This window comes from Chiloscyllium plagiosum, unplaced genomic scaffold, assembly GCF_037043375.1.
Source record: "Chiloscyllium plagiosum isolate Xiang-an unplaced genomic scaffold, Cpla_swu_hap1 HiC_scaffold_7, whole genome shotgun sequence".
NCBI classification, from domain to species: Eukaryota; Metazoa; Chordata; class Chondrichthyes; order Orectolobiformes; family Hemiscylliidae; genus Chiloscyllium; species Chiloscyllium plagiosum.
The window spans coordinates 67,105,260-67,131,994 of NW_028270145.1; the positions used below are offsets into that span (position 1 = coordinate 67,105,260).

Consider the following 26,735-nt stretch of genomic DNA (forward strand, 5'->3'; position numbering starts at 1 on the left):
AGAAAAATGTCTTTTCAAATATCATCTGAAGAAATTATTTGAGCCATTAAATTCATAATGAAAATAAAATTGTGGTTATTGAATATAATTACAAGTTAATTATTTGCTTATGCAAGTAACTTGTCACAAATAATTCCAGACTTACAGATTTATGTCATGATAATGTACTTATTAAAATTCCAAATGATATTATTTGCTGTGAATTTACAAGTGTGACACTTTTATAAAAGCCTGGATGGTATAACTGACAATTCTGTGATGGTAATTAATATATCTGTATATATTTAATAATATATTTGTTAATGCAGATAGACAAACTGTCGGAATAATAATTATTTTTATACAATGACTGTTTTTAAATGGAAACTGTTGTAATACTGCCCCTGTGATTAATGTAAAATTGGGAGTGGTTTGTAAACCAATTAGCTGATCGTTTATAAGTTCCACTTTTCTTGATTTGTTCCTCCCTTCTCTTTTGGTCCGTTGGTGCAGTGTGGTTGCAATGGCACTCCATGCTTTCTGGTTCCTCATTCAATTGAAAAGTGGGATTCTCAACATCAAGGACTGGCATTAGAGCCCACCCTGAATTTGTCCTTTCTGACATGCATTCTGTTTAACAGAGGTCACAGGTGAGCTTTCAGAAGCAAGAACTCTTCCTGGTTTCCTTGTCTTTTACTGGGGATCCTTGATGCTTGGATTCAAATGTGGAATCTTCCTAAGCTGTGTGGCTACTCTGCTGACTTAACAAGCAAGAGACTTTATAAACTTGCTGAGCCATTAGCTGTCTCCCTGCTGAGTTGGCTTGTAAGTGAAATGGGACAAACTGGCAGTAAAGAAGGCCACCTACTAACTTAATAATAGAGTAAATAAAATGCAGGCTTCATACAAGCAACAGATAATATTCTGTGTTTCTACAGATGTGGAATTATACTTTCCTCTAATTTTATACCACTCAGTCTTTTTCAATGGTTTCCTACATGGTAATTGTCACAGGTTTGCTGCAACTATCTCATGGTATTCCATAGACGGCAGTTTGAATATTGTTGAAGTCAGAAGGTAATACTGGGTGATAAAACAGATCATGAAAGCTAAAGATTTTATTAAAATTGAGAGATAACAACAAGCAAGGGAGGAGAGAAAACCCAGGACATGAGAGAAAAAAATGATAGTGGAGGGCAAGAACAAAACAAAGGCAGAAAAGAATATGAAAGAGAGGGAGAGAAAAGGAGCAGCGTGCAGCCCCGGAGAAAGTAAAAGAAATTGATAATAGTGGGGACAAGGGATGAGACAGGTTGTTTTTGCACTGCCTGTATCTAACCATGGGTGTGTGAGAAAAGCTAAGAATTTTTGTTGAAAGCCCAGCATTGAAAAATATTAAATTGTGTACCCTTTTCTTACATTTATAAACAATCCAGTAGAACCAACATAAAAGTTTGTGTTTTGTGCAGGCCTACAAAACTCACCTACATTTAGTTCAACTTTAAGTACTAACATTGGAGTTAATATATGTTGAAATGTTGTGGAGAGAGGGAAGCAAGTGGCAGAGGTGGAGATCTAAGGTAATTACTTTGAGAAATGTTACAATGAAACACTCATTCAGGTTGCAGATTCAGCATGAAAAAGGTAACATTATCACTTCTCAGTCAGAGGTTTGGTGGGTTCAAATGCCAATGCAGATAAATGTGCTGACTGAAAATCATGAGTTACTGAATGCAACACGGTCAGATGAAATGTTAAACCACCTCCACAATTGTCCTTTTAGGTGAAAAATAAAAGAATAAAGTCAACAGTTAAACTCCAGGTAATATTACTAAAAGGCAATTGTCATTTTGTTGCTCTCTCTGAACCTTACTGCCCATAAATTGATCCCACACTACAAAAGTGAACTACAATTCAAAGTTATTTCATTAGATATAATGTGCTTTTGAATGTCTCAAGGCATCTATTTCTTTCAAAAGTAAAAAGACATTCTGAAATTCACAACAGCTTTGACATTTTGTTGCGGCAGGTAAAAACTTCTGTCATTAAATGTTACAAGTCTGAGGGCTACAACAACACAAGGGATTTCAAAAATTATAAATTAATAGATCACCTTTTGCTCCATGCTTATGAAGACAATGTAGTATCATAGTTCCACTGTACTACAAATCTGCAAGGAACGACTTCGAAGAAAATTATTTGAAAATATCTCAACAACTGAATACTTAACTACATTTTCTCTGCTGTTGTTATTTAACTGAGAAGTTAGAAAAATATTCCCATTCACAAGAGCTTCAAAATGCCACTGTCACATAATGGGAAATTTCTGCCATACCTGACAATGGTCTAGTCATTGTAACATTATTGACATGATATAAAACTAACAAATAATACAAAGAAAATCATAAAGGAAATAAATTTTACATGATGACTATCTCTTTGCTAAAAGTTCATTGATCTGAAATGATAACTCAAGCTCAAAATTGCTAGGATCCACTTACACAGGGATTGGGTAGGGGGCAGTTTTGGATGGGAAACTCAGACTTCTGTGTTATGGAGTTTTACCTCCACTGTGTGTGGTCTTTCTCCTTGAGAGGTTCAACTGTCAGAAGACAGCCCATTAGGGATAGCTTCATGTTGGGAAGTGGATCTGATCCCAGTCTCCTGATGTCTTTTTATGGGGGGAGGGTTTTAATGGAGGAGGGAGTTGCAGGGTCAGAAGTTAATGCCCCCTGCTCCTTCTGGTTGACAAGCAAAGACACCGGACTTTCTCCTCAAAGAGTCCTAGCCTCTCTTCACTTCCAGGTTTCCCAAGATCGAGAAAATTCTGCTGGGTAGAGCAGATTGTGTTGGAGAGGTGTTTGGGTCCAGGTTTAAAATTCAACACCTCCCTCAACTCCAATTCACCAGTTCTAGAGTATCTAAAATTCATCTTTCCAATTCTCTTCCTGATATAGTGAGTGGTATCAGCATTTTCATTTTTCATTTGTGAGCAATTCTCAAGTGGAGTTAACAAACTTACTTCGAAAGAGTTTGATCAATTAATGCAAATATATTAATTCTAAAGTGGCACAGCAACTTGTTACACTGAAATAGAAGGCGAAACGATGGATCTGTTTCACCCTCAACTTTATTCATTTCAGTCTTGCTACAGGTTGGGACCCAGAAGAAACTAGAAAGAAAAACTTATCATTGAGCCACTTGGCCAGTACTTGAATATGGTAACCATTGTTGGTGCCTACCTCATCTCTTGAATAATAATAATTAGTCATCTAAGGAGGTCTAGAATAATAACTTCAATGGGAAGAAAGGGTGAAGTGGTAATGGAGCAAATATACAGGTACATCCCATATACAGAAAAACATCTTCAGTACTTTTTATCTCATCCACATCCTGAATCTAATCAAGCCACTAAGATACACAATTTTTACCTGCATTCCGAGACAGATCCAAAACAGAAATCCCAGATAGAATGCTGTTTTCATCACTGTTCCTGCTGTTTTCATTGTTTTCTTCTTCTATAATAGGGCAACTATACAAGTCCTCTGGTGGCTGCTCATTTTTTTCAACAGCTATCTTGTCTGGTTTAGCATTATCCATATTATTCTGCTCTTCAGTTGATAATTGTTCATCTGCTACATTTTTACTTTCTTCTGCTGGTTCTGCAAAACAAAAGCACTCATTTAATAATGTATTCTAGTTTTATTTAATATCCATTTTTATTATTTTCACCCAATTTTAATTAATTCTGCAATGAGCATCACATCATTTAAAAGTTTATATAGATTAATTGTTAGCACGACCATCAAAGGTTGAGGGTTCAAGGAAAGCAGGACATGAGCATGGAAATTAGACAAACATTCCTGCAGCAATTCAACAGCACTGTCACTGAAAGTGAATTCTCTGAATGAGAAGTTATGTAGATATCCCATCTCCTTGTTCAGGTGCACATTAAAGTTCCCACAGCTCCTACCCAAGGGCAGTAAGTTCTCCAACATTACCTTATGAAAAAAAAACCATTGTTCATTGCTTGTCATCGAAATAAAATATCTTCTGAATTGTCCACTATTTGTATCAAATTGTCTCCAATTTACAGACATCTGACTTACGAATCCTACACCTATGACCATGATCTCATACAGGGTATAATTTTAAAGATCTGACATACAAACATTTCCTGTAATCATGAGCAGCTATTTTATATTGTCCTGCATTGTACTCAGACTTAAGTAGAAACAGACTTGTGAATGAACTCAAGAACAGAACCAGTTCACAACCCAGAGGTTTCCTGTACCCAGAACGAACATAACACATGCCTTTCTCATTGTACCAGCTGACTACTTCAGCAAGATTGAATTGAGTGTATCAGGAGGACAAAAAGCTTTGTGGCAATCATTAGTGCAATATTTAAGTGGAACAATGCTTCACTGTTATCAAGAATTGAAAATTGATAAGAATCAGAACGTAGCCATTTCAACTGCTTTTCAAAGTAGTGTAATACATGCACAATGTCATGTGTAAAAAGGGTTAACTCAAAGACAGTTGCAATTGCAGAATGGAAACATTTACTACCACATACTTTAGAAAAGATCAGAACTAAATATTACCAAATCGAGTACCTTAAAGTCCATGACCTTACAACTTCATCTATGAAAAGAAGAAAGTGCCCTATAATTTATTGTGGCTTTTTGCTTTTGTCGTTTAAATACACCAACATTCAATAAGAACATGTCTACATCTTACTTTCACCTCAGAAACATGTTTTTTTCTGACAGATGAAACATTCACCATGATTAAGTCATTATACTGTAGGTTACAAAATTTATTATTTTTAAGAAAGAAAAGGACCTCTGGCATTTGGAAAGCGAGACATTTTAGCTTCATAGAAACAAAATGTTGTTCCATCATTTTCTCATTTTAGAGTATTCTATTTCCATTGAGAATGGTCAGTGGTGTTCAGTAAAATGACAGCACCAATTAAGTTTAGCATTGACAGCATCATCCATGCTTCATACCCTCAATTTGGAAACATTTTGTGCAGAAACAATCAGGCTTACTAAAAGAAATACTCCAGAGTATTTCAAATTTTGTAATAAAATCAGTAAGTTGTATATAATAAAAAATATTTTTACAGTTTTCTAAAGATGTATTATATTTTGCAATAACTGTTTTACAATAATCCTACTAATCGCTATTCAAAACTTCTTTAGATCACTTACTCTTTTTACTGGATGTATCAAGAAAATGTGTAGACAGTCCCAAAATTCTCATTTGCAAAATAAATTAGTGTAAGTGAATGGATACAATTTATGAATTCTCTACAGTATTTTAATCAATATTTTAAAAGACTAATTATCACATCAGATTAGAAATATTGTACCTGTTATTCAAAAATTACAATAAAAATTGACATTGTTCATCTTCCACCCACAATCAGCAACAGCAAATGGAAACTCCTAGTTATCAGTGTTATTTAAGCTAGCAGCAAATTTACAACTGCCAATTGTAGAGAAAGAAGTCAATCTTCCATCAAATGGTTGAACCTCAATTGACACAATCAGCAGCTAATCAAAAGTAAATATGCATGTTTTCAACAATCACTTATGGTGGCTTGCTTTACATTTGGTATTGTAAAAAAATGCAGTGTTGAACTTCTTGTGTTCTGTCTGTTGGCTCCACTTTTAGTTGAGTTTTACCAATTATTCCAGACTTAGAAAATGAAATACACTGGACAGATTAATGAGACTAAGGTTCAATAGATCAACTCATGGCTTGTTTTGGATGAATAGACTCACACTCTTGAGGGAATCTGAAGCAATTTCTACAGCAAGAAAAAAAACTATCCCAAATTACTGCTTTCACTTTAACCTGAAATGATCAGTATGTTATTGCAGGTTGGGTGAACAGAGCAGTGAGAAGACATTGAAATAGCAGAGCAGGAATAGGGAACCTCTCAGCCCCGATTTCAAATCTGAACCAGGAAAACACCAATAACAGATATCAAATTTTGCAGTGGTGTCGTGCAGTAGGATTAGGAATGAATAGGATAGCAGGGTTCCCTGGAGTGCCAGTATTATGACCAGGTCCCAGGAAAGGTTCACCAATTTGTTACAGTTCCGTGCAGCTTACTCCTAATTCTAAAGTCCTTGTGAGGAATGAACTGATTGCTTTTCTTCACTCACCTTCAACAACATCCCCACCCCACTTCATCCTCAACTGGTTGCAATGAGGTTGATTTACAAATTGTATATGCCTTTCTCATAGATCAAATGAGTTTTTATTTTAAAAGGAGTCATTTAACCCAGCTTTCTTGCATAAACAAAAGTCATAAAATCCCTACAGTGTGGAAACAGGCCATTTGGCCCAACAAGTCCACATCAACCCTCCAAAGACTCATCCCCTGACCCTATTACTCTACATTTCCTCTGACTAATGCACCAACCCTACACATCTCTGAACATTACGGACAATTTAGCATGGCCAATTCACCTAACCTGCATATCTTTGGACTGTGAGAGGAAACTGGACCACCTGGAGGAAAGCCACGCAGACACGGGGAGAATGTGCGAACTCCACATAGGCAGTCACCTGAGGCTGAAATCGAACCTGGGTCCCTGGTCCTGTGAGGCAGCAATGCTAATCTCTCAGCCACTATGCTGATAGAGTCCTACACCACGGAAGCAGACCCTTTGATCCAAGACAACAATAATCCCAAGCTATACACTTGCCTCCTCCTGACCCATATCCCTCCAAACCTTTCCTATTCATGTACTTATCCAAATGTCTTTTAAACATTGTAATTGTACTCACATCCACCACTTCCTCAGGAAATTCATTCCACACATTAACAACCCTCTGTGGTTAAAAAACGTGCCCTTCATTTCTTTTTTAAAATCTATCTCCTCTCACCTTAATAGTGTGCCTCCTGGTCTTTAAGTCCCCCATCCGAGGGGAAAGACAGCTACAAATAACTCTGTCTATACCCCTCATTATTTCATAACCTCTATAAGATTTACAAAACATGCCTCTAACCCTGACATTTCTCCCCATCACGTTCACAATTTGAAATAATTCCCAGGATATTACAATTTAGTTTTTGTGCATTTCTCTCTTTGAAGTCCATCTGCTTGAAGCTTCCCAGACACCTCACCATGTGTGACATTCCAGGATCTCTCCCTCAAGACGGTCAGTAAATCTACAGCCACAGTTGCTGTTTGGCTACATTTCCTTTTGTTCAAAAAGTAATGTTGCAATTAAAAATTCAACATACTCATAAGTACTTAGGGGTTCTGATCTGTCATCACAACAATCAGGGCTACTTTTGATAACAGGAAATGTCAGTACATAAACGGATGAGTGGAGGTGGGAAGTGGCCATCATTAAGGATAACTGCATTGCCCACATGTAGGCTGAGGCTAGGTTCAACAAAGGAATGGAAAGTTGGGATGGGGAGGCTGCATCGTTTGAAATCATATTGAACCAGTGTCTCGCAAGAAGGCTGGTATTCTCTACGCTGTCTTTACATCCTGTATTTGACCCTTCCACTGAGGACCAGAGTGCTTAAATGAGAGGGAAAGTGATAGATCAGTTCAGTCACATTGATTGTAGGGGCAACAATGAGAGAAGGACCAGCCTCATTATGGTACAAGGTGATATGAATAGGAGGGTGTATTGGACTACAAATGTAGAATAATAGTCACAGAACACAATAGCCATCTGAAAGGTTTAAGTGCAGAGGTTTAACTTCATGGAACTTCAGAGCACCGTTCACTCTGAAACCTGCATCTGACCAGACAGGTGATGATAGAGCTGTATTCAAAATTGGAAGAGTTGTTTAGGCCAATGGGGTATTATGGCCACCCATCACCGATGGGGTGAAGGTGTTCATGATGTTTCACTTTTATACCACATACCCTTTCTAAAGTTCTTTTTGAGACATCTATAAGATCTATGGACCAGAGGCAATGGAGTACATCAGGTATTGCACCTATTAGGCCATACCTATCAACACCATTAAATTCAATCCAATGAAGGAAATCAAGCCAATCAGGATAGTTTCAAATTGCTTTTAAGCAAAAAATCAAAACAGAGCTAATAGTGAGATGATGCTAATGTGGAATTTCAAAGGATTAGGCTAATGTTCTAGGACCACAGCTTGAAATCCTACCTTGATAGATGCTAGAATTTGAATTCACTTCATTAATCTGGACTATGAACTTGGTCTCAGTGATGGTTAACTTTGCAAATAACATTGATTATTAGAAAATCCTACCTCATACAGGAAAGTAAATGTGCCATCCTTATCTCCCAGCCCACAGCAAAATGGCTTATTCTTAACTGCCCTCTGAAATGGCCCAGCAAACCAGTCTGCTTAAGGGTACTTAGGGATTGGCAATATCCTGCTATTGAAGCCCACATTTAATGAAAGAATAAATTAAATAAAATATGCCATGTTTCTAACAGCGTCTTTCTGTATTATAAATGTCTGTAGTTTTACTGTGACAAATTGAAAATATATTAATACTGTGTCTGTTCAAGCAGTTTTATTTATTACAAACATACAGGATGCCAGAGAAACTTAGTAGCTCTGGCAGATTCTGTGAAGAGAGAGACCAAGTTAATATTTCAAGTTCAAAATAACTCTTCTTCACAACTTGAGAGTTTTTAAAATTGCTGTTTTATTTGATGACTGGCAGAGATTTATTACAAGAGTATAAGTTTGTTTTCTGATGTTGTTCATTGAAATGTATTTAACCTACTTCTTATTTTCCCAACGAAATGGATTATCATAGTGATCTTCACTTACCTATCTAAAATCTGTAAGTTATTTGTCTATGCAAATCCATGACTTTGTATAACAACTCTCAGCACTGACTTAACATTTGTAAAAATGTAGTCAGCTATTATTTGTCTCATGTTTAAGACAATACTGGACATCGAAGCACCTTTAAATTCAGAAACATTAGCATCAACATTAACAGTTCAGAACTTACCTTCTGTTTCAGATAAGCTATTATCATTGCCAGCTAATAAGTTTGCAAGATCCCCATGTTCAGTCTTGTGTAGTATCCCCAAAAATGTGGAGAACCAACCAGGAGGTTTCATAATTAATCTACTCAATAATTTCCGGGCTCCTGCTCTGTTTCCATTTTGTTTAGTTTCACTCATAATCTGAAAGACAAGTTTAGATTAGAATTAAAAAGGTTGTCACAGTATATATCAGTTTACATTTACATTTTTTATTCAGATTCTTTGGTGATATTAATTGAATGATTGCTAATAGCATGAATCATACCACTGAATCTTTATCATTTTCCTAAAGCAGGTGAGGTAAAATTTAATGTCATGTCCAAAGGCATTTAAGAAAACAGGTCTCATCTGACACTATGCTGACAAACCAACAAGGATCACATGGTCAAATTCCTAGAAAACGTTTGAATCAACTGAACCAAGCCAACTGCATAATTATTGGACAGAATATCTCCTCCTTGGTGTGGCACGAGCAATCGCATAAAGGATGGAAAAATTTGGTAAAATGAAATAACCAGAATCACAACAGAGAAAACAAATGTACTAGTTTTCTCTCAAGCTTAAAATGGCAACTTCAAGATTGTGCCGTGGTGTGATGATGGCCTTGTTATCATGTATTTGAATCTCATTAAAGTACCAACTTATCTTCGAGTTGTCTTCTTCTCTCTTCATTCCATGACATGTAAATCAGAGTAGGTACCTACTGGCTGTAGCTCACTAAAGGCAGTCATGACATTAACCAACTCCATCTTTTGAACAATGTCCCAGGTCACCATCCACCTTGAACTTTTGTCCACACAAGTTGGAAGTGGTAAACCATGAACCTCACTCCATCACCATGCTTGCTGTTGCACCAATTCACACACTACTTCAACCCTTCAACACTTTAATTTGGACCTCAGGTACAACTATGAGTTGCATGCTATTTCCAGGTTTCTTTGTATTGAGAAACACACATGCTTTTCATATATCTGCATCAGGGTGGATGTTATGGCTCTTAGCTTGTTTTCTTAGCTTTCCTACTCACTTTTCTGTTAGTGGGAGGCTGTCAGCATCTACCTACTTCACATTTCTTTTTAGCATACAGAAGTGTTTGTGTTTAGTTACAGGATATCAGTCTTTGACGCTTGCATTGCTTTTTTTTTCAACAAACAGGGTCTTCTATTCTATGATGCAGGCTGCCAGCTTCTGTGGCTGGCATTGCTTTATAGCGCAGGGTGAGTGGCAGACAATTCGTTATGCTGAGAAACAGTGAGCAGTCAAGGGAGTGGCCATTTTGCTGTGCAGCTCTGTGCTATAACAATGGCACATCAGCAGCACATACCAGTAGTTTTCACACAACACTTCATGTGGTCCAAGAGAATGAAAATCAAAGGGAGTAATTCATGACGAGATGGCAGGTCTCTACAGAGAGCTAGAGGGTATAATCACAGTCAATTAAGGGGTTCAACAGAAATGGGGGAGGCTGAAAAGTCATAGGGGCCACAGCGACAACAACACAAGGGAAGCATGCAGAATGGGGAAAGTTCATGTGTCACAGAAGGCTTGCAAGTCACTGACTTGGATATAAAGTTTGAACCTCACCATGTTTGTCGGAATGCCAAATGTGCAATTGCCGATACAAAATTGCTGACACAACGGGCAAAGGGGGTAGAGTAAGTTATTGTCTTTTTTTAAGGAACGTGAGGTCCTGCTAGATGTAAATGCAGTAATTGGGACTTCACTGATTCTGCAATTGCATCCATCTGGCTTCAATCTGCACTTCACTGGTAGGGCACTCTCGGACATAGTCCAAGAATTCTCAATAAGACTTATGGCCAAACAATCATCACTATTATATTTTATGCACTAATTGCTTCCTTGTCATGTCAGTGAAGCAAATGTAGTCAGACGAAGGCAGTTAAAGCAGTTCTTGTGGTTTTCATTTCACAATCATATTCCATAGATGTTTAGCAGCTGCCACATTTGTACACTGAGCTGTAAGTATGTAAGTATGTAACAGCATGGTCTGTGATGCAGAATAGAGCCTTTCCTTGGAGGGTTGGATAATTGTGGTGGCTTACCTATAGAATTTTACTCCCCCATATTGGTTGCTTATTGCATGTTTGGATAAGAATGACACACCTTAGAGCTCCTTACTGAGCCATTATTATTAGCTCCTTTCAAAGCTTCCATGCCACACTGGGTAAGCTTCATTGTGATAGATGTGAGGGCTCAGGAGATCCTTCAATAAAATTGTATTATCTTTCTAACATTCAACACAGATTAGCTGCTCATGCTTCTGACATGAAAAATGCTGTGGCTTGAGTCTTTGTGACCTTGGTGCAGCTTGCATGATAATGGAGGAGGCGATAGTAATTACAACAGCATCAACAGGAACAGCTGTCCCCTGTACAGCCACCAGAGGGTGCAGCAGCTGATGATGATCTACCAAGGAGGCAGAGGGCAATGATGAGAACAAAAATCAAGATGCCTCGCTGTCTTTCTCTCCAATTGTCTAAAAGACAGTGTAGTTGCTGGATAAGAATCTCTTGGCTTATCATTACCGAGGAGTTTTTTGAGGAGTAGGAACTGAACTCAGAGGGATAGGGTGGCAATGTCTTCCTGGTCGATGTCAAGGTCACAGCTGTCTTGAAAGATTTTAGGTCTGCAGTTTGTATCAATTACAAATGGGGATCTTTGTGGCAAAAGCAGGGGCTGGGTGCCCCTGCAGTGTCCCGAGAAGGGCGATCCTGTGTGTGGCAGTTCCTCTATATGAGTGCCTGCTGGCACCACCCTGTCTCCCTGAAAAGAAGCTGGACCTGGAGTGAGATAAAGATCCGTGGTCACCCTCTCAATTTGCCATTGAGGCTGAGTGTCCATGACTACAGTGATAGAGTGCAGACCTCTGCGCATAACCTGCAGACACTGAGTGTGCTGGACCTGGTTTTCAATGATAGACTCCTCCATCCTTCATCCATGACAAACTTCTGGCAAACCCATCTGTTGCTCCTGTGCCTGTCTGTGCATTTTGACAACGTCATTAATGCCTAAGACCATGGCACGAGCTGGTGCCTAATCTCTGGCAGTCATACATATGTCAAAGATCTGGGGTTTTTCTTCCTTGACCATGTTAGTGGTGTGCTCCCCAGAGTTTTGTTCACAAGTCTATTCTAGATACAGAGGTAAAGGTCTCTGAGCTAGTAGAAGTGTAGGTGAAAGCCTTGCCTGTGCATCCTGTAAGAGTTCAGTGTCTTCCTTCGCCAAGGTGGAGGTGGAGTTAAGAATCTCTGATATTGGTCTCTTCTGGGTGGGGATTGGATGTGTGTTGCCAGTGCCTCAGTGAAAGAAGAAAAGGAAGCAGCTGTTTAAGGGGGATTAAGGCTGTGCAGACTGAAAATGAATTTGCACTGCTCGTAATGGGAGAACAGTACAGCATTGGAAAATGGTTCTTACTGGGTTGGTTGGATATTGAGGCCTCCCCTTCTTGACCTGGTTGTAGGCCAACATTTCCTGCAGTGAAAGAGTTGGACCAAGTACAACGTATGTGGATTGAAGAGCAGTTAGTGATGATACTGGAGAAGTCGAGGTAATGAGTTGTCACCAGTAAGTGAGGTAAAGAAGCAAAAAGGAAAGGAAGGCTTAGTAGTTTGGGAAGATGAGGGAGGTGAGAGCCACTGAATCAACACTATTCATGTAATAATGATGGTAGTAGTCCATGCGTCTGGGTGAGAGGTGTGCAGTGCCAGAAGTGGCCCTGAAATTGTGAGGTGGCATAAAGAAGACTGTTGCACACACCCTTGCAGATTTCTGCACTGCTTGACATTCTGCTTCACCCAGGGCATCGTACTGGTCCAAATGGTCATTTGGGCCGAGGCTGGTTGGTGTGATGGCACGACCTTCGATGGTAATCTGCAGGTATTGGACTGCCCTCTCCAATCACCAGCACCTCCAGTTCACTGTCCTGAAGTAGGAACTTTCTTTTCTTCTCGATGATAAAAATCCTGCAGGACGGTGTGAGTGCCACTTGTTGGCTTGTCACAATTGAAGTGGTGTGCAACTAAGTTTGAATATGACATCTTCAACATATATGCAAGAAGGTTCTGGCAATGGTGAACATTTCTGCCTCTTCAGCAGCATGATTCTTTGAGAAAACATCCTGGTTGCAAAACTAATGAGGTGAAGACTGTAACATTCCATGAGATACATTGCTCTCAGTCACTGCGGACTGGATCGCTAGGCTCTTCATGTCTGTGTCCACTTCCTACTTCCAACTACCACATTTTGTCAAGATGTTTCCCTTCTAAGTATATCAGTATGTCCGAATTCATAATGAAAACTAATAATTATGAGTCCTGATGTAATTGCAGAACTTGACCACTTGGTGACACTGTACTATCTTTTCCTGCGATCACTCAAACACATTGAAAATATTTGATCCACAAGATATTTATTCCATCACAGAAATTTATGCTATAATATTACCATATTACAGCAAAACTATCAAATTGAAGTATACATTTAATTTTCTTTTGTAGCCTTTGGAATGCTTGCACTAACATTTTTATTTGAAGGTCTCAGCCTTTCTTTTTGGTGATGTTAGTTGTGACTCCAGAAAATGATTTTAGGAAGTGCAGCCTGATTACGTGCATTGTACTTAATTTTCAAAATTCCAGTCTATTTAATTGAGATTTTCCTTAGTCGTCAGCAGATTTTAGGTCGTTACATGTTTCAAAACTATTTGAAGAAAACCTAGGAAGGCTATTCCAAAAGCTTTATTTGGTTAACGTTCATCGTGAGTGCATTTTGATATAAGAACCATGTGTCAAAGCATAGAAGATGTACCAATCTCATACTTGTAACTTTTGTTTTGGGATCTCGTTTAGATAAAATGCTAAACTGATGCCCTGCTAAGGTCGATGTAAAATAATCCATGACACTATTCTGAAGTCATGTGGACCTAAGTACTCTAGAACTCTCTCCACAGATGCTGCCAGATTTGCTGACTTTCTCCAACACTTTCTGATTTTATTTCAGAGCAGAGGAGTTCTCCTTGTTGTGCTGGCCAATGTTTACCCCTCAGTCAATATCATTAAAAGCAGATTTTCTGCTCATTATCACATAGATTGTTTGCAGGAGCTTGTAGTATGAAAATCAGACTAATGGTCACACTTCAAATATTGACTGAACTTCACAAAAGTACTTAAGAGACTGCAAAGCACTTTGGGCTGTCCTGTGGTCATCAATGATACTTTGGAAAATACAAGCCTTTCTTTCTGCTGCTGTATAAAAACACCACAACAGTTCTGAAGGAATCTGCTGCACAAATGCATGACCCTTTCTTACCAGCTCTACATTGATAGAATAAATCATATGTTGATAAAGCCTCCAGTTTCATTCAGTGTTCTTGGATTGCTACATATGTACAATCAATGGCAAGCTGTACTTGCAGGAATCAACCCAGAGATTTCTTTATGTTTTCATGAGATGGAAATATCACTAGTGAGACCAGTATTTGACACCTACTTGCCTTCTAAGTCATTTCAAAGGAAAGTTAAGAGTCATTGTTGTGGATGTGAACTCACATTTAGACCAGTCCAGATGTTTCCCTTCAGAAAGATAGTGCGAACCAAAAGTGGCTTTGCAATAATTGATGACAACATTATGGTCACTGTGAGATTAGTTTTCAATTCCAGATTTACTTTTTGAATTTAAATTCGACCAGTTACCATAGTGGAATTTGAACTCATCTCCCAGAGTATTAATCTGGGTTTAATTGACTTGCTAGTCCAGTGCCATTACTATTTGCATTACATTGCCATCACTTATTGGTTTAGACTGTCACAGTTACATAAATTGATGAATCAGTAATAGTTTTACTTAGATTTCGAGCACCAGATTTCCATTTGGCTGCGCTAGTCTATGTCGATATTTATATTCCATGCAAGCCTTCCCTAACATTACTTCTTTTCTGAATTAGTGGTGCTGGAAGAGCACAGTAGTTCAGGCAGCATCCAAGGAGCTTCGAAATCGACATTTTGGGCAAAAGCTCGAAGCTCCTTGGATGCTGCCTGAACTGCTGTGCTCTTCCAGCACCACTAATCCAGAATCTGGTTTCCAGCATCTGCAGTCATTGTTTTTACCTTATTACTTCTTTTCTACCTATTCGCTCATCCTCCTATGATGTTCTCTCTAGCTTCTCCATACATTAAACTATCCAATGTGCCAATGTGAATTCCACCTTTTCAGCACTCCAAGTAAAAAAGCTCTTCTTGAATTCCTACAGGATCTTCTAACCAGATCTAGAATTGGCAAGGTGAGGTCAAAGTGAAAATTTCCTTGGTGACCACAGTGAATGATACCAGCCCTAACCACACTGCTCTGTGGGTAAAGAATGCTAAAATGCAACTTATGAAGTGGCTTGCAATCTTGAGTGCAACATCAAGGTCAAGAAATGAATGGATCGTCATAGTCCAATGTATGTTATTCATGGTAAAGAGCTGTACTGCAGTTAATGGTTTATTCATCATGAGGGGTGCACTGTGCTCACATATGTATTTCATTTTGATGCGTGTGCTGTGGGAATGTATGAGTTATTCATGGTGTGAGCACAGCGGCTACATGTTTTATTCATGGTAGAGGCTAACTGTGGCTACTTTTGTGTTATTTATGCTTTGTGGCTCTGGTAAATTTATGATACATATGAAAGAGGAGGTCCGTCAATGCTTATATTAAATTGTCCCACTTCATCTGTTGCCCTCATCAACTAACGTGAAATGATAAAGATAATGGAAGTGAAACTGTGAGGGAAAGTGCATGTCTGGGTGGGCTGGAGATGCTGGTGACAATACATTGCTCCTACATCCCACTCAAAATACAGACTGCAGGAACTGGTGGCTTCCTTACACATCTCCCAATTCCCTCCAAAAAGGTAAGAAGACAGTGAAAGAAGCAAATGTAGAAGGCTCAAAAAAAAGAGCAGGAAAAAGATAGATAGAAACAAAAGAGCAGAAACAGAGCAAAGCAGCATCATTAACACAATAGAAACCAGGAAGGAAGAACATGATTTCGGATTTATTACATCTTACATCCTTTTCACCAGCCTGTCTATCTCTTTTTGATCACTATCATTAGTATTCCCATAGATCCTCAAATAGTGACTCCTGGAGAACACTGTATTCCTTGCTAAATATTCCCCCGGTCTCAAATAATCATTCAATACTGCTCTCTATTTCTTCTCTTAAAACTCACTGCTGAACTTCCTTAATTAATCACAATCGATTTCCTGGATGGTGGGGTTTCCTAGCAATGTCGCCTGAAGAGACAGTGGGGAATGTATCTCCACAGAGCACAGTGGTCTGGCAGCCATTGAACACACCAAGGAGTATTAAACAGGACATCTGCACAATATTTGGCTGAAAGTCATACTTCAGGCATCTCCCAAAATGAAAAATCAGGAAAACGTGAATGACACATACTGATTTGACTTGGCTTGTATCCCAGAAAATGGAACTGTAGTACAATCAGTACCTTCGTTTTCCAAGTAACGCTGTTTGTTTTTCACATTTTATTTCCTCTCTGCATTGTCAGCTCTTCAAATTTACTGACAGTTTTGTTGTCCGAGCAACATCAGTGACAACATTGGCAAGAGCTGTGACTACAAGCAGGCGGCCTGGAATCCTATTCCAGATATGTGCAGAGTGAGGCACATAAAAGGGGAGGTTCGCACAGTGTGAATGTAGGACGTTCTTACTGGAGATGCTTGTTGGGAGGTGGGGAAAGAGGTAAATGGGGTGGGGGGGGGGGGGGGGGGCGGGTGTGAGTGGAAGGGCACCTATGTGAACAAACTTTGTAGAAAGGTTGTCCTTGAGGATAGTAACACCTTTTCTACCCCAGACCCAAACGGGGTAACTTTCCAGAATTCCCCTGCCTCTGGACTCCTCGTACTGAGACCAATTTCTTCTCTTTATCAATTTTTAGTCCACCTACTATCATGTATTTTAACAACTTCTTCTTTCATTATGACATGGGCAGCATCTTCTTGACTGGTAAAGAGAGATGCAAAGTTCATATTTAGAACCTCAGCTATGTCCACTGCTTCTATGTGTCAGTTGTTTTTTGGTGCCTACATGGCTCCACACTTTCTTTTACTGCTCTTTTATTGTTCAGATGGTAAGTAAAACTTTTGGATTCCTTTTTAAAGCAGTTACCAGTCTCTTCTAATTCTTACCTTTTATTCCACTATGTTGCATATTTACTTACCCTCTGACCTTTTAAATTCCACATGGTTCTCAATTTTATTACCCACCCTTTTCTGGTATTATCGCTTTCGTTGTCCAGGGAGTGCTCAGTTTGTTTGCCTGATAGTTCCCCCTTATGAGAATGCACCTTGGCTACACCAAACTGTCTTCTCTTTGAAGGGAGACCATTGTACTATTACAGTTTTGCCTGACAATCTTTCATTCCAATTTATTTGGTCAGATCCCTTCTTAAACCATTGAAATTGGACCTCTCCAACTAATTATTGTTGTCTTTGAATGCTCCTTGTCCTTTTCCATGGCCAATTTAAAGCTCATGCTAATGTAACTGTTGTCACTAAATGTTCCCTCACTGACACTGAATTCAGTGGATACAAGTCAGTCTCCAGAACCAGAAATACCAAGGCCTCTTACTGTCATTCATTGAAGCATGCAGTGCAGAAAATTCTCCTGATAGAAATTCTGAATCTTTCTATAACTTCCTTGCAAATTTGTCCCTTTGTATCATTCCTCATTGGAAGCCAATAGAATACACTCAGCAGTGCATTTGAACATATGTACATTCAAATTTGGAGCAGGAACAGATCATTTGGTCCCTTGTGGAAATTATAGGAAGGTTCAGAATTTCCATCAGGAGAATTTTCTGTGCTGCATGTTTCTATGAATGAGACTAAGAGGCCTTGGTATTTCTGTTTCTGGGGAATGAGTTGTATCAACTAGACCTTCCTAGCATTAGTGAGGGAATATTTACTGATAACAGTTACAGGACCATGAGGTTTAAATTGGCCATGGAAAAGGACAAGGAGCATTCAATGACAACAATAAATAGTTGGTGCAGTCCAATGGCTATTGCACCATTCGATAAGATCATGGTTGTTCTGATTTTGGCCTTAACTCTACTTTACTGCCTAAACTAATACTGTTTAAGCCCCTTATTAGTCAAAAATATATAAACCTCTACCTTGAAGATATTAAATGAGTCTGTCTCCAGTGATCTCTGAGAATGAGAATTCCACAGATCCCTTATCCTTTAAGTTTCAGAACTAGGGATGTTTTTTGATGATTACAATACTTTATTTCCATTTATAGTTCCACAGAAATTGAAGAAAAACCTAGAACAACATTCAGGCTTGAGCTAATAAGTGATAAATAAAATACATCTCACATAAGGTCAAGGCAATGACATTCTCATAAGAGAATCAAACCATATAAACTTGACATTCAATGGAATTATCATTGGAGAAAACTCTCAGCATCAACATCCTGAGGGTTACCATTGACATGAAAATTAACTGGACTAGCCACATAAATACTGCAGCTATAACAGCTGGTCAGAGACTAGTATTCTGCAATGAGTAATTCAGCTCCTTATCTCCCATAACTGTTCAATATCTACAAGGCATTAGATCAGGAAAGCAATAGAATACTTACTCTGCCCCACTTGCTTGGATGAGTTACAGCTCCACCAAGGTCAAAGAAGTTTGACACAATCAGCTCAAAACAAGCTGCTTAATTGACCACCTACGCATCACTTTAAACAGTCACCTTCCACCAGTGGCAGATAGTATCAGCACTGTGTACTGACTGTAAGATGCACTGTAGCACCTGCAAAGATATCTTTGTCAGCATCTTCCAAATTCCTGGCTCCGACTTTCTAGAAAAACATAGTCAGCAGCAGCTGAGCACACCACTATATGAAAAATATATCGTCCAAATTACACAACATCCTGACTTGAACTGTACTCTTCCATTGCCGCTAGGTCAAAACTTTGGTAACTGTTTCCAATAAATACTACTGATGTGTGCCGACCAGCCATGGATTGCAGCCGTTCAATGATGCGTATGACCACTATCTTCTCAACTGCTATGAGGGGCGAGCATGAAATACTTGAGCTGATAAATGGCTAACAACATTTGCACATCAAACGTGCTTCACAATAACCATCTCCCACAAGTCAGAATCTAGCCACCCTTGCTTAATGTTCAATGACATTACCATTGATGAATCTACCACCATCAATTGGTGACATGAAACCTAACTGGACCAGCTATCTAATACTCTGGCTACAAAAGAACATCAGCAGCTGGGAATTATTCAGTGAATAACTCACCTCCTGAATTCCCAAAGGCTGTCCACCATCTCGGGCACATGTCTGCAATATAGAATCATAATCACAGCAGGGAAACAGACCCTTCAGTCCAATTCGTCCATGCCAACAAGATTTCCCAAAATAAACTAGTCTCAATTGCCTGCATTTGACCCATATCCCTCTAAACATTTTCTATTCATGTACCTGCCAAATGTCTTTAGAATGTTGCAATTGTACCTGCCTCTACCACTTCTTCTGGCAGCTCGTTCCACATACGCACCACTCTATGTGAAAATGTTGCCCCTCAGATTCCTTTCAAATCTTTCCCCTCTCATCTTAAATCTATGCGCTCTAGCTTTGAATTCCCTAATCTGTCCAATTCGCCTTATCTATGCTACTAATGATTTTATAAACTTCTAAAAGGTCATCCCCAACCTTCTGCACTCCAAGGAAAAATGTTCCAGCCTAATAACACTCTCCTTATAACTCAAACCCTCCAGTGCTGGTAACATCCTTGTAAATCTTTTCTGCTCCCTTTCCAGTTTAATAATATCCTTCCTATAGCAGGGCAACTAGAACTCTACGCAGTACTCTAAATGTGGCCTAACCAATGTCTTGTATAGCCGTAACATGACATCCTGACTCCTATACTCAATGCTCTGATCAATTTGTGAAGCAGTGACATGCTTCTTCACACATGAGAAGCGTGCCAAATGACTTTTTCACCAGCCTGTCCATCAGTGGCACCACTTTCAAAGAACTATGTCCCTGAAACCGTAGGTCTCTCTCAACAACAACACATCTCAGGGCTCTACTATTCGTTGTTTAAGTCCTGCCCTGGTTTCTCTTACCAAAATGCAATACCTTGAACTTATCTAAATTAAACTTCATCGGCCATTCCTTGGCCCATTGGCCCAACTGAACAAAATCCCATGTTACTCTTAGATCACCTTCTTCACTGTCCTTTACACCACCAATTTTGGTGTCATCCACAAATTTATTAACCATGCTTCCTATATTCTCATCCAAATTGTTTATATAAATGGCAAGCAACAGAGGAGCCTGCATCAATCCCTATGGAACATCCCTGGTCACAGTCCTCTAGGCCAAAAAACAACACTCTACCACCAATTTGTAACTCCTACCGTCAAGCCAATTTTGCATCCAATTGGCTAGCTCTCCCTGAATCCCATCTGATCTAACTTTACTAATCAGTCTACCATGCAGAACCTTGTTGAAGGCCTTGCTAAAGTCCATGTAGACAACGTTCCCTCATCTGTCTTCTTGGTCACATCCTCAAAAACTCAATCAAGTCTATGAGACACGATTTTTCATGCACAAAGCCATGCTGGTTATCCTTAATCAATCCTTGTCTCTCCAAAAGGTGTTAAGTCCTGTCTCTATGAATTCCCTCCAACAACCTACCCACCACTGACTTCAGACTGACCAATCTATAGTTCCCTGGCTTTTCCTTACAGCCTTTCTTAAATAAAGACACAACTTCAGTCATCCTCCAGTCTTCTGGCACCTCACCCATGGCTGTCAATGATACAAATATTTCTGCTAAGGACTCTGCAATTTCTTCCTTAACTTCCCACAATGTCCTGGAATACACTGATCAGGTTACAGGGATTTATCTACCTTTATGTGTTTTAAGATTTCCAGCACTTTCTATTCTGTAAAAGGACTGTTTTCAAGACATCAGTATTTATTTCCCCAAGTTCCCTAGCCTCCATGTCTTTCTCCACAGTAAATACTGACACAAAGTATTTGTTCAGTATCTCACTCATCTCTTCTGGTTCCACACATAGATGACCTTGCTGATTTTTTAAGAGCTCCTATTCCGTAGTTGCTATTTTGCTCTTAATGCACTTGTGGAATCTCTTTTGATTCTCCTTAAGCTTATCTGCCTTGGCTACCTCATTTCCCCTCTTTGCATTCCTGATTCTCCTCTTAAATATGCTCCTGCTCTCCCTATACTCTTCAAAGAATTCGCTTGATCTCGGCTGTCTATTCTTGACATATGCCTCCTTCTTTGTCTTGAGCAGTGCCTCAATACCCCTAGTCATCCAGTGTTTCTTGTTCCTACCAGTCTTGCCTTTCACTCTAACAGGAACATATTGTCTCTGAACTCGTTATCTCACTTTTGACATCCTCCTACTTGCGAGTCGTCCCTTTATCTACAAACAGCTCACCCCAAACAACTTTTGAATGTTTCTGTTTAATACCATCAAAATTGACCTTGCTCGAATTTAGAACTTTAACTTTTATACAAGACCTAAACACTATGGAAGGTCCAGTCTACATGTGAAAAGTTAAAATCCACGAATAGGGGATTATTCTTTGGGATGTTTGAGATCTGCCTACATACTGCACATACAGTTTCTTGCTAACTACTGGGGCATCTGCAGTACAATCCTATCAAAAGTGATCATCTCCTTTTTATTTCTCAGTTCAACCCACACAGCTTCTCTGGATGATCCCCCAGAAATATCCTCTCTAAATAGAGCAATCCTGTTTTCCCTAAACAAAAACACCCCTCCTACTCCTCTCTTTCTTCCGTCTCTATCCTTCCTAATGCATCTATACACTGGAACATTGATCTGTCCATCCTGTCCCTCCCTCAACCACATTTCTGTAATAGCTATGATGACCCGTCTCATGTTTCCATTCGTGCCTTAAGTTCATCTGCCTTACCGGTAAGGCCTCTTGCATTGAAATAAATGCAGTTTAATTATTTAGTTATACCGGAATCTTTGCTGTGCTCTTGCCTGCCCTGTCTACTTAACTTACTCCCTTTATCTTCTGAACTATCCTCAACCTCGCTCTTTTCTCCCTATTGCTTTAGGATCCCCCCACCTTCCCTGTCCCTACTAGTTTAAAGGCTTCTGAGTAGCACAAGCAAATCTCCCCTCCAGGATATTGATCTCCTCCATTTTGGGCGAAACTCATCCCTCTTGTACAGGTCGCTTCTATTCCGAAAGAGATTCTAATGATCTGAAAATCTGAATTCATGTTCCCTGCACCATCTGCTCACCACTCATTCTCCTCTGCTGCTCTCACGAGCACATTGCGCCACTCATAATCCAGAGAATACTACCCTTAAGGTCCTGCTTTTGAACCTTGTGCCTAACTTCCTATATTCACTCTGCAGAACCTCATCTCCTTCTCTAATTATCTCTTTGGTACCAATGTGTTCAATGTATCTGGCTGCTCACACGACCTCACCACCCACCTTGAGTATTTGCTGCAACTGCTCTAAGACATGCTTGACCCTATAAGAGAACACTTTTACTTTGTTAGGTGAGTGTTCCACCAACATTAAAGAGGCTCAATACCTTCTACACAAAGGACCTCATTCATCATCTTAAACATTCAATACTTCCAGCACGAGACATAGTAGAATATATCACCACTGCTGCCTCACAGCGCCAGAGACCCGGGTTCAATTCCCGCTTCGGGCAACTGTCTGTGTGGAGTTTGCATATTCTCCCTGTGTCTGCATGGGTTTCCTCTGGGTGCTCCTGTTTCCTCCCACAGTCCAAAGATGTACAAGTTATGTGAATTGGCCATGCTAAGTTGCCCGTAGTGTTATGTGAAGGGGTAAGTGTAGGGGAATGGGTCGGGGTGGGTTGCCCTTCGGAGGATGATGTGGACTTGTTGGGCAGAAGAGCCTGTTTCCACACTGTAAGTAATCTAATCTAAACAGAACTAAGAATGTTAAAAAGACAAGTCTTAAGGACAAATTTATCCTTGTGGACAAATTAGTCATGCAAGGAGATATAACAAGTGATGTAGTGGGGATGACAGAAACATGGCTCAGAGTGACAAGGAATAGAAACTGAATGATCAGTTTTTGGAAAGGACACACAAAAATGAAATGGAGGTGTGTAAAACTGTTGATTAAAATAGAAATTAATGCAATTGTGAGGAAGGGTATTAACTCTGGTGAAGTAGAATCTATGCGGGTTGAGTTTAGAAACACCAAGGGGCAGGAAATGATAAAATGGGGTTTTATATATAAACCTACAAGCAGGAAGAGTAATGTTAGGAATGGAATTAAAAAGGAAACTAGCAATGTAAGTAATAAAGCAGCTGCACTTATTGCTGACTTCAGTCAGCATATAATTGGGCAAAGCAAATTGGTAATACATAATAGATTAGTATGCAAAATTAAAGCTCATGGGATTTTATGTTTGCTTACTGACATGGATTGAGAACTGGTTGGCAGACAGTAAACAAAGAATAAGAATTCATGGGTATTTTTCTGGAATGACTAGTGGGAAACTATAGGAATCAGAGCTTGGACCCCAGCTATTCACAATATGTAATACTAATTTGGATGAGGAAACTACAAGTCATATCTCCAGGTTTGCAGAAGATATAAAGCTGGGTGGGATGGAGTTGCGAAGAGGGTGCAGAGATGATTCAGTGTAATTTGGACAAGTTAAGCAAATGGGCAAATAAAGGGCAGATGCAGTAAAATGTGGATAGAGGTGAGGTTATCCATTTGTTTGCCAAAACAGGCAGGTAGATCACGATCTGAATGCTAATAGATTGGGAAAAGGGGAGATGCAATGAGATGTATGTGTCCTTGTACATCAGTTGCTGAATGTAAGCATGCAGGTGCAGCAGGCATTGAAGAAGGCAAATGGGATGTTTGCCCTCATACCGAGAGGATTTCAATACAGGAGCAGGGGTGTCTTACTGCAGTTGGAGATGATCTTGTTAAGACCACATATGGAGTATTGTGTGAAGTTTCGGTCTTCTCATCTGAGCAAGATTATTCTGGCTAGAGAGAGAGTGCAATGAAGGTTTACCAAATTGATGCCTGGGATGGTAGGACTGACGTATGGGAAGAGACTGGATCAGTGAGGAGTATATTCACGGGAGTTCAGGAAAATGAGGGGGTAATTTCATAGAAATCCATAAAATTCTTACAGGACTAGACAGGTAGATACAGGAAGAATGCTCTCAATGACCAGGGAGTCCAGAACCCAAGGGCACAGTCTAAGGATAAGGCAGAGAGGAGCAAGAATCTCTCACCCAGCGAGCTGTGAGCTTATGGAACTCTCTGCCACAGGAAACTGTTGAGGCTAAAATATTGGAGGCTTTCAAGAAAAATATAAATAAGGGTCATTGGATTAAAATCAAAGGATATGGGGAGAAAGCCAAAACACAGTACTGAGTTGGAGGATCAGCCATGATCTTACTGAATTGCTTTTCAGGCTGGAAAGGGTGAAAATGCATAATATCAATATTCTAATGATGTGAACGAATTTAATGAAGGTCCACTGACCTGAGCAGGCATAAACAGTAACCCATATTTACTTAAGCACAGAAGCATATAGCTAGCAAATTATATTTGCCTGCTTGTAGTTCAGGTAATCATAAATTATACCCATGACACTTTTCCCCATTTTTCCCCAGGGCACAAATATAAATGAAGGGATGGCCCTTTAAAATTGACAAGGGAGAATTTCTTTAGCCAGAGGATAGTTCATCTGTGAAACTATTTGCAGCAAAAGGCTGTGGAGACCAAGTCGTTGAGTGTATTTAAGACAGAGATAGATAAATTATTGATTACTAATGGTATCAAGGATTATGGGGAGACGGCAGAAGATCAAAACTGCACACAGTACTCCCAGTGTGGACAGTCACAGGAAGACAATATTGCTCCTGTACACAAACCCTCTTGCAATGAAGGCCAACTTGCCATTTGCTTTCTTTTAGTACATCCTTCAGCATGCTTTCATTGAGATTAAATTGTAACGTTTTAATTTCTATGAAGTACCACTACATATTATTCAAATCAAATTGAATCTAACACCTTTTTTCTCATTTTGTTTTTTTTTCATATAATACGTCTTGTATCTAATACATTAATGTCAACCTCAAGCCCCACAATTGTGCCTCATATCTTTATGCCTTAAATGTAATACGCAGGAATAAGTGAACTCGCATTGTCAATTATTTAAAGTCCCTAGGGACACCTCCCATTTGGACTTGGTAACACCCATTAGTTCAATAATATTTGAATACTGTGACGTCACTTGATCTACTTCAAAGAAGCCTAATTTGACTTATGACATCAATATCGAAAAAGGCATTCAGTTCTACAAGTGATAAAAAAAAAGGACCTACATTCTCCACGTCATCTTGGGTCAAAATGCCACTGGTAAAGCAATACACAGAAATGTCAAAGGGTAGCAGCTTGTCGATTAAACTTGGGGCCAAGATGTCGATGAGTTTCACCTCCAGGTCATTTTGGGCTTCCAGTGATGGCGATATACCGTAATCTGTATCGAGACGCACATACTCAGCGGCGTGAGAACAACCGCCTTCCCTCAGGGCAGTGATAAACTCTCCAAACCAGCCCGCTGCAGGGGGCTGCCTGGTGATCTTGGTGAGTAGCAGATTGACAGCAGCCTGGTTGCCTTTTTGCAGTTTCATGGCCCGGATCTCCTCTTTATCGGCCTCTTCCACGAACGTGATGAAGTCCAGCACTGGCTCCACTTGGATGGTCGCGACCAAGCGGTTGCGGAAACAATCGATCAGCATCAACTGCTGCTGCTCTCGCCCCTGCTCACACTCGCTGGAGCTCATGTTGAACAGCTATGCGATAGCGGATACTGGAACTGAACGCTGGCTCCCCACTTCTCCGTGTTTTAAAGTGATCAGTTTCGGTTTCGATTCTATAAAGTCACGCAGTGAAACACAATTGAGAAAAGGGGACTTCCATCAGCAATACTTTATCAAAGAAAAATATACACTAAGCAACGTACAGTAGAAAGCCCAATAAACAGTGAAACAAAGTATCGATTTCTGTTTCTATTTACAGATCAAAAGATCAGATTCCCTTTTACAAATGGGACAGGTATTTTCGGATTAGCATAAAAACAGCCCTGTGGCCCAACATTTCAACTCCCCCTCCCACTCTGCCGAGGACATGGAGGTCCTGGGCCCCCTTCACCGCTGCTCCCTCACCACCTGACGCCTGGAGGAAGAACTACTCATCTTCCGCCTCAGAACACTTCAACCCCAGGACATCAATGTGGACTTCAACAGTTTCCTCATTTCCCTTCCCCCACCTCACCCCAGCGCATCAATGTGGACTTCAACGCGCAGCCCTCCAATCCCTCTGCTCCAATCCCGACTTCACCATCAAGCCAACAGATAAAGGGGGCGCAGTGGTAGTCTGGTGCACTGACCTCTACACCGCTGAAGCCAAACGCCAACTTGAGGACACCTCTTCCTACTGCCCCCTCGACCATGACCCCACTCCCCATCACCAAACCATCATCTCCCAGACCATACAGAACCTCATCACCTCAGGAGATCTCCCACCCACAGCTTCCAACCTCATAGTCTGGGAACCCCGCACTGCCCGGTTCTACCT

At 39.9% G+C, this 26,735-nt stretch overlaps 1 protein-coding gene and 1 long non-coding RNA gene across 3 annotated transcripts in view; one reads left to right on the plus strand and one right to left on the minus strand.

The window, feature by feature from the left end:
• Positions 1–9,674, plus strand: part of LOC122551635 (uncharacterized) — an 80,535-nt gene extending 70,861 nt beyond the window's left edge. The window contains exon 5 of one of the 2 annotated variants that reach the window (XR_015757695.1): positions 9,302–9,674. This is a non-coding gene — a long non-coding RNA (uncharacterized LOC122551635). The remainder of the gene's footprint in view (positions 1–9,301) is intronic. The other variant, XR_015757696.1, reaches the window with a different exon arrangement.
• The window catches only part of ifih1 (interferon induced with helicase C domain 1), a 123,854-nt gene extending 97,785 nt beyond the window's left edge, over positions 1–26,069 (minus strand). The window contains exons 1-3 of the mRNA XM_087989098.1: positions 25,481–26,069; positions 8,973–9,150; positions 3,411–3,641 (exon numbers count right to left, since the gene is read on the minus strand). Of these exons, the coding sequence (XP_087845224.1) occupies positions 3,411–3,641; positions 8,973–9,150; positions 25,481–25,942 (871 nt within the window). The 5' untranslated portion in view covers positions 25,943–26,069. The remainder of the gene's footprint in view (positions 1–3,410; positions 3,642–8,972; positions 9,151–25,480) is intronic.
• Between the last annotated feature and the right edge of the window lie 666 nt (positions 26,070–26,735).